At 40.7% G+C, this 13,036-nt stretch overlaps 1 protein-coding gene across 1 annotated transcript; it reads left to right on the forward strand.

The window, feature by feature from the left end:
- The first annotated feature begins 7,800 nt into the window (after positions 1-7,800).
- LOC138894263 (uncharacterized) lies at positions 7,801-10,712 on the forward strand. Its single transcript, XM_070178947.1, has 5 exons — positions 7,801-8,069; positions 8,373-8,596; positions 8,942-9,295; positions 9,554-9,663; positions 10,401-10,712. Exons 1-5 carry the CDS (start codon positions 7,801-7,803, stop codon positions 10,710-10,712), a joined length of 1,269 nt encoding a protein of 422 aa, XP_070035048.1.
- The last annotated feature ends 2,324 nt before the right edge of the window (positions 10,713-13,036 follow it).

Consider the following 13,036-nt stretch of genomic DNA (forward strand, 5'->3'; position numbering starts at 1 on the left):
TCTAACTATCAATGACTAACACTTCTGAAAATCCCTCATCACCACCCAAAGAATCCATACCCACTCCTTCAACAACACCGTCAACCATACATATCTCCAAGAAAGGAAGATTCAAGTTGCTTGCTTGCAAAGTAGTCGCTGGAGGAGAACAAATCAAGAAAATCAATGAGCAACTGAAGGTAGGTCAGGCAGATGAACCCCAAAAATTTGAAGATTCTTTCAAGTCTGTAACTGATGGAGAAGAAATTATTTCTTCTGAAACACAGCAAGTAACATATGGGCCTAAAATTACATCTGAAGTAATCTCTGATGTTGCTATAAATCTGGAAAATAGATTTGTTCTGGTAGGAAATATGGCTGGGGTAGAGACCACTGAGTCTGGGAAAATTGGTGGTAAAAATAAAAGGAGAAAGAAAAGAAGAGTGAGGGTGCTCAAGGCAATGTGAGGGGAATGGGAAAAATAGTGGCTGAATCTCACCCACTCCTGTTGGTTTGACTGAAGAAACTGGAGCTATGGTAGTATGTAGTAAGAAATCTGTTGGAGAAGAAGAAAGTGTGAGAGAAAAAGGGGGAAATGGGTCTGACGAAGCTGCTGAGGGGTTGGTTAGGTTGAGGAAGAGGTTCCAAGAACCTGTTCCATCTGTGCAGGAACCCCTCGAAGACCTATTGGGAAGAGTGTCTGACAGCTACAATCCTTAAAGCAAAAGGAGTTCATGAGATAAAATTCCTGGCACTGCGAGGGCAAACAAGAAAAGAAAGGTTGCCTCTTCTATCCCTATAGTGACTCCTCCTATAAGAGGAAGAGCTACAAGGAGTCAGAAGAAGCAGAGTGAGGCTGAGCTGAAAAAGGCCCTAGAAGAAAGTAAGAGATAAGCTGCTGCAAAGGGAAAGAAGAAGGTGGTTGAGCCTGTTGAGGTAGTTGAAATTGAGGAGATAGATCTGGTTCTTCATGATGAAGAGGAGGCAGAAGAAATGGAGGTTGTGACTCCAAAAGCAAATAAGATTAACACTTCCACAAAGAAGTCTGTTTCAAAGACAAAGTCTGCAGGGCCCTTTTCCTTGGCTAAAAGAACCAGGTCTGCTTTGAAGTCCAGAAAAGTGAAAGTAGTGGAAAAAGAAGAAGGGAGTGAAGAAGAAGAAGAAGAATCTGATGCAGAGAAGAACAAGATGGTTAAGTTTGGGAAGCGAATCATCTTGAAAGGTGGACTCTTCAGGAACTTGGAGGAGGAAGGCATGATGATGCTGCTGGAAAAGTTACAACTGCAGGGTTGGAAGGACATGGTCCTTCAGATGGATGGAAAGCTTACCAGAACTGAGATTATGGATTTCATGGCAAACCGTGAGATCAAAAATGGCAGAGTCACCAGTGTGGTGAAGGGGGTAACAGTGAGTTTTGATGACAAGGAATTGGGAAAGATCTTAGGTGTACCTGCTGCAGGGTACAATGATTACAAGAAACTCAAATGGCCAAGTCTAGAGAATCTCCATACCTCCATTGCCATTACAAGGAAGTTTGATGACAATGAAGAAAAGCTTCAGCCCAAATCTATATATAAAAGTGAGATGAAACCACCTCACAAAGTGTTGTTCGAATTTGTTAACAAAGTTGTGCTGCCTAGGCAGGAAATGAGGCACGTTGCCATGTTCATGGACATGGTCCTTATGGAATGTCTAGACAATGGAAGGCAAATCAATTGGCCTGGATTTATCATCCAGCTTCTCGATAAGGTTTTGACTGGCACTAAAACTCATGCCATACCTTATGATTTCATTCTCATGGCTATACTCGCACACTTCAAGGTACCCATCAAGAAATGGGAAGTTGGTACAAGTAAGGATCACTTTGGGATAAACACTTTGACTGCTTGTGACTATGAAGTCCACACCATTCCTAAAGAACCTAGTTCATCCAAGAAGGTACCTGTGATCAGCAAAGTATGAGCATTGGTGCAAGAAATTGGGGCTAAGGATGCTGAAATTGAAAGGCTGAAGAAGCGATTGGCAGAACTATAAACTGAGAGAGATGCTCTCAGTGCTAAGCTTGCAAAGGAAAAGGAGAAGAATGATGGCATTCTTCATGATATGCTGAAACTTATTCAAGCCAAGAACCAAGAACCTGGTCCTTCCCAGCCTTAAAACCTTGCAGCCTAGTTAGACAAACCAGTGACTCAGATGGAATTTCTTTTTGATCTTTTTGCTTATGATCCAGTATTTTTATTTATCTTTATGCTTTGTGGATGACTAGTATCGCTGATAATCAACTGTTTTTGTGATATAAATGTTTGTTGATGCTTCTAAGTTGACTAATCTCATTAGATTGATAAATGATGCTTGACTCTGTGATTGCATTTGAAGTAGCCCCGGTGGCCATGAGTAATTTCTATTAAAAACTTGTTATCTAACATAATTATGTAACTTTTCAATGATGCCAAAAGGGGTAAAATAGGTTATGCTTTTTATTGTGGACTGTGATGTTTATAACCTAATGAACCTGGTCCTTGATGACTTGTGACTTTAAAATGGAAAGTGTTCTAACATTGTGTTGATGTTGAGTTGTGTTGACGCAACGCCTATGCTTATGGAATGCATAGAGTTTGTCATCATCAAAAAGGGGGAATTTGTTGGCCCAAGTGAAGTTTGTTTTGATGATTGACAAAGGAACTCAAAGCATGAACCAGGTCCATACATAGTTGTGAGACCCCAGGTGTTTCTCTCTTCTCTTACGTAATATACGTAACGTGGCGTGGTTATATTAGGTATATATGATTGGGTATAGCACATTGGGAGAATAAGACTGAAAATGTGTGGTAATATCAAGGAACTAAACTAAAGCTTTAAGTCAAAGGAATCCCTTAAACAAAGGTTCATAGTTAAAGAAATGGCTCGGGTAGCACCCCGCGCGTTCGGAAGGTTTAAGTTAACTTGCACCTGTGGGATAAGACTAAGATTGTATAATATGCTAATAATAATTTTTTATGAGGTATTATAATATCACACTGGTCACATGTTAAGTTTTGGAGTCAAGCAAGTTGCGAAATAAAGGTCGGCAAAATTTATCGTAAATTTCTCTAATAAATTTTCTAAACTTTGGGTCAAATATATCAGATCATTTATCCCAATATATAAAGAGTTATGGGACCCATAACCTACCAAATCGAAGGTCTACGAGTTTAGTTTGCAACCAAAGAAATCTCACATCAAACCAACATTGAAGTAAATAGTTATGACTGTTTTACCGCGGACTGTCCGGGCTGAAATGGGGTCGCGAACCGGGTCGGGTCAAACAAGTGGTATAAGTCGGCAAATCCGACTTTTAAGACCCCAAAACATTTCATCTTCATCCCAAAACAGTGAGAAAGCTTAAGAGATGGTTTCATGGTGTTCCTGAGTGATTAAGGTGCGTTTTTAACGATTTCTATCATTAAAGTTTGCCCCCGTACCTAGAAGCGCAATCTCTACGCTTTGCAATCGTTTTCCCCTTCTATTAGCTGTGTTTGGAGCTATTTTTGGAAGATAGGAAATTGTTGTTCTTGCTGGTTCTTCAGGATTTATACTTGGTTTGCCAAGGTAATCATCTTGGGACTCTTTTATGATCATTTTTACAAAGTTCTACGGGCGTTTCGTCAAGTTAGGGTCATATGGCAAATCTGCCGATTTAAACTCATTTATGAACTGTTTATATGTGCATATAAGCTGCATATATATATATATATATATATAGTGGTTTCGAAGCTTAGGACGTAAGGAACAACTTTCATGAAGGAACTACAGGCATTCAGACATTCGTTGGAGAGGTATGTTAAGGCTAAGCTTCGTCCTTCCTTTTAGCACGAATTTTGAAAAATTCCTAAGACGACAAATGTGATATTTTACTATTCTGTTGCTAGAAAGACCTTCTGTGAAAGGCATTGGTATCGTAGCTGAAGTATTTTCATGATGCTACTAGGTTGATATTCCACTCGTTCGGTTAAAAAGGGTATTCGACATCTATATATGTCATTTTGTCGGCTTTCTTAAATATATGTCCATATATATGAATTCTTATTCGTCTTTGGGTTGTGTGACTTAAAAATAAAGGCATTTAGTATTTGCGATCAGTCCTTCTTCCTTGTTAAAGTGTATTTTAAAATCTCTAAAGTGACACGTCGATTTCAAAATTCTCAAATATAATTTTTATGTTTAAACTACTAAAACATTTGATTTTTTTTGAAATACTATCTTTTACTAATTATCAAGAAATCAGATATAAGGACTAAGTGAAGCACCTTAAGCTTTTTATGAACATATTCAGAGTTAAGTTATCTTTCTAAAAGTCGAGTTAAGTTTTCAAGCTTATTAAAAAAGATATGAGGTTCCACGAGACATTTGTATGCGATACGAAGGTGATTATGAGATTATGAGAATAAGAGTACCAATGAGCCAAGGTTGGCTAAGTTCTTGTTATGGCCTATTATGTGCATTCAAAGTTCATATCATACATGACATATTATGCATGGACTTCGAGCTATAATCGTAGGTAAGGGGCTTATTTGCCCGAAAGACTATATATATTGTACAGATGGCCACGGGTTGGCAATATGATACCGGTTAGCTACCGGGAGAGACCGCCATTGCTAGCATTTGGTTGGGTATGTCATGCATTTACATCAATATATATGTATTCACGACATACGATTACACGAGCATACCATGCATATGTTATTACTATGAGGTCGGATGTCGGCCATGGAGGCTATCAGAGTTTCAGTGTCAGGTGGTATCTTTATTACCTTTTTACATCAGCTATGTATGATTCTACTTTCTGCCTTACATACCAGTACATTTTTATTCGTACTGATGTCCCATTTCCTGGGGACACTGCATTTTTGTTTCGTGCGTGCAGGTCCAGGTAGGGACTCTGATCGACCCCTCCGCTAGGATTTCGGGGTTCAGCTGTGAGTTGGTAAGCTCCACCGCTTCCTGGAGCTTTCATAGGATGGTTACTTTTGTTGTACAGTTTGGGTATAGTTGGGGCCTTATCCCGACAATGCTTATGACACTCTTAGAGGCTATTGTGGACACAATATTCTGGGTTTCTTTTTTGCTGCTTTCAGTCTCCAGCCCATAGGCTTGGCATGTATATATATAGGTGTGTAGGCATGTATGTCTTCAGTCGCGGCCTCGTCGGCCAACTAGTATTTTATTATTTTGGCTTGTCTACCTATGTTTATATGACTTATTGTTATTCATGTCATAACCTTACGGTCCAGGCTTAGTAATTCAGATGTTGTGCTGCCCGATCTGTTGGGCCCCCAGTCTAGTTAGCTAGTATGTTTAGTGGCTAACTCGATCGAATATAGTATCGAGTGCCAGTCGTGCCTCCCCTAGTTTGGGGCATGACAAATTTGGTATCAGAGCAGGTCGTATCCCAGGGAGTCCACAAGCCGTGTCTAGTAGAGTCTTGCTTATGGGTGTGTTGTGCACCACACTTATAATCAGGAGGCTATGAGGCATTTAGGAATGGTTACATTTCTTTCAATTAATAGATCGTGCTATAGAGCGAAGTTATAAGAACATATGAAATCTAAATCGTGCTTTGTGTTTCCTATCTAACAGGCTACCTACGCTCAGGAGATGGCACAACGAGAGATAGGTATGGATCCGGGAGAAGGTACCAGTCGTTCCCCACCGGGTCAGAGGGATAGATTTCCCTTAGAGGCACACAGTGAGTCTCTAGTACCCCTAGTTTCAGCTTCCCCAGCACTTGTTGGAGCCCAGGGAGATGCAGTACCCCCAGCCTCACCAGTTCCATTGGTACCTGAGGCAGCTAGAGACACAGGACCTCCAGCACCTATTGTTCCCCCATCAGAGACTGGGGAGCAGGGGATGAGGGAGGCTGTTCAGTTGCTGACTAGGATGGTTTCTATTCATGAGCGACATCTAGAGTCAGGAGCAGATGCCCAGAGAGATCGGATAGGAAGCTCGACGGTACGAGAGTTTCTTCACTTGGCCCCTCCATTATTTACAGGATCCAGTTCCACTGAGGATCCCCAGGACTTTATAGACCATATGTATAGAGTATTGAGGGTGATGCATGCCTCCGTCACCGAGGCTGTGGAGTTGGCTTCTTTTCGACTACGTTATGTAGCCGTCCTATGGTATGAGGCATGGGAGAGATCTAGAGGACCTGATGCTCCGCCAGCAGAGTGGGAGGACTTCTCTGAGGCGTTTTTAGCCCATTATTTGCCACGGGAAGTTCGGGAGGCCCGTCTTGACCAGTTTCTTAGCCTAAAGCAGGGGGATATGAATGTGAGGGATTATAGACATAAGTTTAATTCTTTGGCAAGTTATGCACCAGATATAGTACGTACCATGAGGGCTAGAGTTCATCATTATATGGATGGTTTGGGGGATCATCTAATTAGAGACTGTAGGGTTGCATCCCTATCGGATGATGTAGATATTTCCCGCATACAGGCTTTCGCTCAAACTATAAAGGACCTTTCCCGTCGGATTCGTGATACTCGCAGGGATAGGGAGCAGAGTAAGAGGGCTCGTACTATGGGGTCTTATAGGGAGCCACGAGTTGATTCTAGGCCCCCACTCCATCGATATCCACCTCAGTCAGTAGGTAGTTTCCCACCACAGATGCAGGGCCAGCGGTTTGATCGTTATATTCAGTCAGGACCGGGGCAGAGCTCAGGCCAGCCTGAGGGCCGTTGACAGGAGCGTTCTACACAAATGAGACAACTTACTCCTCCATGTACTCAGTGCGTAGGGGTGTTCATGGTTCGGTTTGGGTCGATTTTTTCCTAAAAAGAAACCAAACCAAGTAAGTCGGTTTTTCAAATATTGGAACCAAATCAAACCAATTAAGTCGATTTTTTATCGATTCGGTTTTTGTCGGTTTTTTCGGTTATTTGTCGTTTTTTTTAAATATGAGACATACACTACCAAACGCATATTCCGGCGAGTACATTTTCAACGTAACGCTATCAAACCAATTGCTCTTTAAGAAATCTATCATTTACCAATATATATATTAATGATAATTGACTCAAATAGTGATGAATAACTTAAGTACTCAATTAAAAATTAATTATTTTTAATATGAAATAAATTCTTGTACTTAATAAAAGAAAACTACCAATCAAACTAGAAGGCAAAGAATTAGATTATTATAAAAGCAAAGAACTAGACTAAAAATACAAATGACTAATATGTACCACAAAGTTTTTGAAACTTTATATAAAAATATACATATATATAGGTGTAATAATAAATTTAAATAACTACTTTTATAGTCGGTTTGGTTCGGTTTTTTTTTATTAAAACCAAAACCAAACCAAATTTGATCGATTTTTAAAATTTAAAACCAAAACCAAAACCAAACCAAACCTAAAAATATCGGGTTTTTTGGTCGGTTTGGTTTGTTTTTCGGTTTGGTTCGATTTTTCGGGTTTTTATGAACACCCCTATCAGTGCGGTAAGCTGCACACCGGGCAATGTAGACAGGGTTCGAGTGCATGTTTTCATTGTGGGCAGACAGGACATTATATTAGCCGGTGCCCGGGGTTAGGCAGAGGTACACCAACTCAGCCTTCAGGATTCACAGCAGCCTCTTCGCCCTCAGTCCGTGCTCCCCGACCAGGTCCATAGTCTACTCAGGGCCGTGGTAGAGGGAAAGGTGGAGGAGACACCTCAGGTTCTAGTGGTGGCCAGAACCGCTTTTATGCACTCACAGGCCGACAGGATTCAAAGGCATCCCCAGATGTTGTCACAGGTATATTGACAATACATTCTCATGCCATTAATGCATTGATGGATCCCAGCTCTACATTTTCATATATTACTCCATTTATTGCTGGTAAGCTTGACATGAGATCTGAGTTGTTGCCACAGCCAGTTGAAGTGTCTACGCCAGTTGGCGACTCTATTGTAGCTAATCATGTCTATCGAGATTGTACAGTGTTAATTAATGACCGTCCAACCTCTGTTGATTTAGTTGAATTGGTTATGCTAGACTTCGATGTCATTATGGGTATGGATTGGTTGGCAGCTTGTTATGCTAATATTGATTGTCGTGCAAAGTTGGTCCGATTTCATTTTCCTGGTGAGCCTGTCCTTGAATGGAAAGGTAATACAGCCACGCCCAAGGGTAAGTTTATTTCATACCTTAGGGCTCGGAAGTTTATTGCTAAAGGTTGTATATACCATCTGGTTCATGTTAGGGATATAGATAAGGAGCCAGCGACTCTTTAGTCGGTTCCTATTGTGAATGAATTCCCGACGGTATTCCCTGACGAGCTTCCAGGAGTTCCCCCCGAAAGAGAAATCAATTTTGCTATAGATTTGCTTCCTGATGCGCATCCTATATCCATTCCTCCCTACAGAATGGCTCCTGCAGAGCTAAGGGAATTGAAGGAACAACTGAAGAACTTGCTCGATAAAGGCTTTATTAGGCCAAGTTCATCCCCATGGGGTGCTCCGGTGCTCTTTGTTCGAAAGAAAGATGGGTCCTTACGGATGTGCATTGACTACAGGCAACTAAATAAAGTCACTATTAAGAATAAGTATCCTCTTCCACGGATTGATGACTTGTTCGACCAGTTACAAGGTGCCAAATGCTTTTCGAAGATCGACTTGCGATCCGGTTATCATCAGCTATGAGTCAGGAATATTGATATCCCAAAAACAGCATTTAGGATGGGGTATGGCCATTTTGAATTCCTTGTCATGTCTTTCGGGATTACAAATGCCCCAGCAACCTTTATGGATCTTATGAACCGGGTATTCAAACCATTCTTGGATGAATTTGTGATTGTGTTTATTGACGACATCCTGATATATTCGCGATCGGAAGCCGAGCATGCGGACCACTTGCGAGCTGTATTGCAGACTCTCCAGGACTAAATGTTATATGCTAAATTCTCTAAATGTAAATTTTGGCTAACTTCTGTAGCTTTTCTTGGTCATGTTATTACCGGCGATGGTATCAAGGTTGATGGACAAAAGACTGAAGCTGTGATGACTTGGCTGAGGCCCTTGAATCCGACAGAGGTTCGTAGCTTTTTAGGCTTGGCAGGGTATTACCGAAGGTTTGTGGAGGGAGTTTCCTCTATCTCTGCACCATTGACGAAACTGACACATAAGGGAGCTAAGTTTCAGTGGACTGAGACATGTGAACAAAGTTTTCAGGAACTAAAGAAAAGGCTTACTACGGCACCTGTCTTGACTCTTCCGGATAGCACCGAGGGTTATGTTGTATATTTTGATGCCTCGAGAATTGGCCTAGGTTGTGTTCTTATGCAGCATGGTAAGGTTATCGCGTACGCCTCCAGACAGTTGCGAAAACATGAACAGACCTATCCTACGCATGATCTTGAGTTAGCCGCAGTTGTATTTGCCCTAAAGATTTGGCGGCATTATCTATATGGGGTTCATATTGATGTTTTCACCGACCACCAGAGCCTTCAGTATTTATTTAAACAGAGGGAGCTGAACCTATGACAAAGAAGATGGCTAGAATTACTAAAGGACTATGATGTTGATATTTTATATCATCCCGGCAAAGCTAATATTGTTGCTGATGCCCTTAGCCGGAAGTCCATGGACAGTCTAAGCCATGTTGAAGCTGATAAGGTCAAGATGACCAAATATCTATGCCAGCTAGCTAGTTTGCAGGTGCGTTTGGTAGATACAGAGGGTGGACGCATTCTCGTTTAGAATACGGCAAAATCTTCTTTTGTTACTGAAGTGAAAGAGCGACAACACGAGGATCCTGAGCTTATAAAAATGAGGGAAAGTATTCCACAGCAGCAACAACCTTTATTTGAGCTAACTGGAGATGGAGTCCTTAGATACCAGGGCCGCTTATGTGTACCGTCAGTAGGAGAGCTCCGTGCCAAGATTCTTTCGGAGGCCCATTATTCTAGATATGCAGTTCATCCCGGAGCGACAAAGATGTATCGGGACCTTCTACAGATATATTGGTGGAATGGAATGAAAAACAATATCGCGGAGATGGTAGCCCAATGTCCCAACTGTCAGCAAGTTAAAGCCGAACATCAGAGGCCTGGAGGCCTAACTCAGTGTATTGAGCTTCCATTATGGAAATGGGACATGATAAATATGGACTTCATCACTGGTTTGCCTCGCACTCCATGGAGGTATGATTCTATTTGGGTAATTATTGATAGGCTTACAAAATCTGCTCATTTCCTGCCAGTCAGGACGACATATTCAGCCGAGGATTATGCCAAGCTTTACATTTGAGAGATTGTTCGCCTTCACGGAGTGCCATTATCTATTATCTCTGATCGAGGGGCTCAATTTACAACATATTTTTGGAAATCTTTTCAGAAGGGTCTAGGCACACAGGTAAATCTTAGCACCGCTTTTCATTTGAAACTGATGGACAGGCAGAGCGTACTATTCAGACAGTTGAGGATATGTTACGTGCCTGCGTGCTAGATTTTAAAGGAAGTTGGGATGATCATCTACCTCTTATTGAGTTCGCTTATAATAACAGCTTCCAAGATAGTATTCAGATGGCTCCTTACGAAGCACTATACGGGCGGAAGTGTAGGTTGCCGATTGGTTGGTTCGAGATCGGGGAAGCAGAGTTGCTAGGTCCTAACTTAGTCCAGCAAGCAATGGAAAAGGTAAAACTTATTAGAGATCGGCTGCGTACAGCACAAAGTCGGCAAAAGTCTTATGCAGATGTTCGATGACGAGACTTAGAGTTTGATGTAGAAGATTGGGTTTTCCTGAAAGTATCGCCTATGAAGGGCGTCATGCGATTTGGAAAGAAGGGGAAGCTCAGCCCCAGGTATGTTGGACCGTATAAGATTATTCAGAGGATTGGTAGGGTGGCGTACGAGCTTGATTTGCCTTTAGAATTAGAAGCAGTCCATCCTGTGATTCATGTATCTATGTTGCGGAAGTGCATTGGAGATCCTTCACGTATTACGCCCATTGAGGATATTCACATTGCTGAAGACTTATCTTATGCAGAGGTACCAGTAGTTATTTTAGATCGGTAGGTAAGGAAGCTTCGAACTAAAGAATTGGCTTCCGTGAAAGTGTTATGGCGAAATAACAACATCGAGGAAATGACCTAGGAAGCTGAGGAGGAAATGAGGAAGAAGTACCCCCACCTATTTACGACTTAAGGTGAGTCGCATTTAAATAATTGCCAATTATTTCTTTACAACAACTTAATTGGATTTTAAATGACTTGAAAGTGCAATTTAAATTTTTTTTATTGCGAGATAGCTATACGAAGCCTAGTAGTTGGAATCTTCAGAATTTGATTTATGCTTTGCAAATGTAACAAATATAGCCTCGCAAATAACGTATTAGCGGACAAGAAATGAAACCAAGGAATTGACTTGACCCATTCGCGGACGAATGTTCTTAAGGGGGGGAGACTGTGAGACCCCAGGTGTTTCTCTCTTCTCTTACGTAATATACGTAATATGGCGTGGTTATATTAGGTATATATGATTGGGTATAGCACATTGGGAGAATAAGACTGAAAATGTGTGGAAATATCAAGGAATTAAACTAAAGCTTTAAGTCAAAGGAATCCCTTAAACAAAGGTTCATGGTTAAAGAAATGGTTCGGGTAGCACCCCGCGCGTTCAGAAGGTTTAAGTTAACTTGCACCTGTGGGATAAGACTAAGAGTATATAATATGCTAAAAATAATGTGTTATGAGGTATTATAATATCACACTGGTCACATATTAAGTTTTGGAGTCAAGCAAGTTGCGAAATAAAGGTCGGCAAAAGTTATCGTAAATTTCTCTAATACATTTTCTAAACTTTGGGTCAGATGTATCAGATCATTTCTCCTAATATATAAATAGTTATGGGACCCACAACCTACCAAATTGAAGGTCTACGAGTCTAGTTTTCAATTAAAGAAATCTCACATCAAACCGACATTGGAGTAAACAGTTATGACTGTTTTACCGCGGACTGTCCGGGCTGAAATCGGGTCGCGAACCGGGTCGGGTCAAACAAGTGGTATAAGTCGGAAAATCCGACTTTTAAGACCCCAAAATATTTCATCTTCGTCCCAAAACAGTGAGAAAGCTTAAGAGAGGATTTCATGGTGTTCCTGAGTGATTAAGGTGCGTTTTTAATGATTTATATCGTTAAAGTTTGCCCCCGTGCCTAGAAGCGCAATCTCTACGCTTTGCAATCGTTTTCCCCTTCTATTAGCTGTGTTTGGAGCTATTTTTGGAAGATAGGAAATTGTTGTTCTTGCTGGTTCTTCAGGATTTATACTTGGTTTGCCAAGGTAATCATCTTGGGACTCTTTTATGATCGTTTTTACAAAGTTCTACGGGCATTTCGTCAAGCTAGGGTCATATGGCAAATCTGCCGATTTAAACTCATTTATGAACTGTTTATAGGTGCGTATGAGCTGCATATATATAATGGTTTCGAAGCTTAGGACGTAAGGAACACCTTTCGTGAAGGAACTACAGGCATTCAGACGTTCGTTGGAGAGGTATGTTAAGGCTAAGCTTCGTCCTTCCTTTTAGCACGAATTTTGGGAACTTCCTAAGACGCCAAATGTGATATTTTACTATTCTGTTGCTAGAAAGACCTTCTGTGAAAGGCATTGGTATCGTAGCTGAAGTATTTTCATGATGCTATTAAGTTGATATTCCACTCGTTCGGTTAAAAAGGGTATTCGACATCTATATATGTCATTTTGTCGGCTTTCTTAAATATATGTCCATATATATGAATTCTTATTCGTCTTTGGGTTGTGTGACTTAAAAATAAAGGCATTTAGTATTTGCGATCAGTCCTTCTTCCTTGTTAAAGTGTATTTTAAAATTTCTAAAGTGACACGTCGATTTCAAAATTTTCAAATATAATTTTTATGTTTAAACTACTAAAATATTTGATTTTTTTTTAAATACTTTCTTTTACTAATTATCAAGAAATCAGGTATAAGGACTAAGTGAAGCACCTTAAGCTTTTTATGACCATATTCAGAGTTAAGTTATCTTTCTAAAAGTCGAGTTAAGTTTTTA

Source organism: Nicotiana tomentosiformis, chromosome 6 (assembly GCF_000390325.3).
Source record: "Nicotiana tomentosiformis chromosome 6, ASM39032v3, whole genome shotgun sequence".
Taxonomy (NCBI): Eukaryota; Viridiplantae; Streptophyta; class Magnoliopsida; order Solanales; family Solanaceae; genus Nicotiana; species Nicotiana tomentosiformis.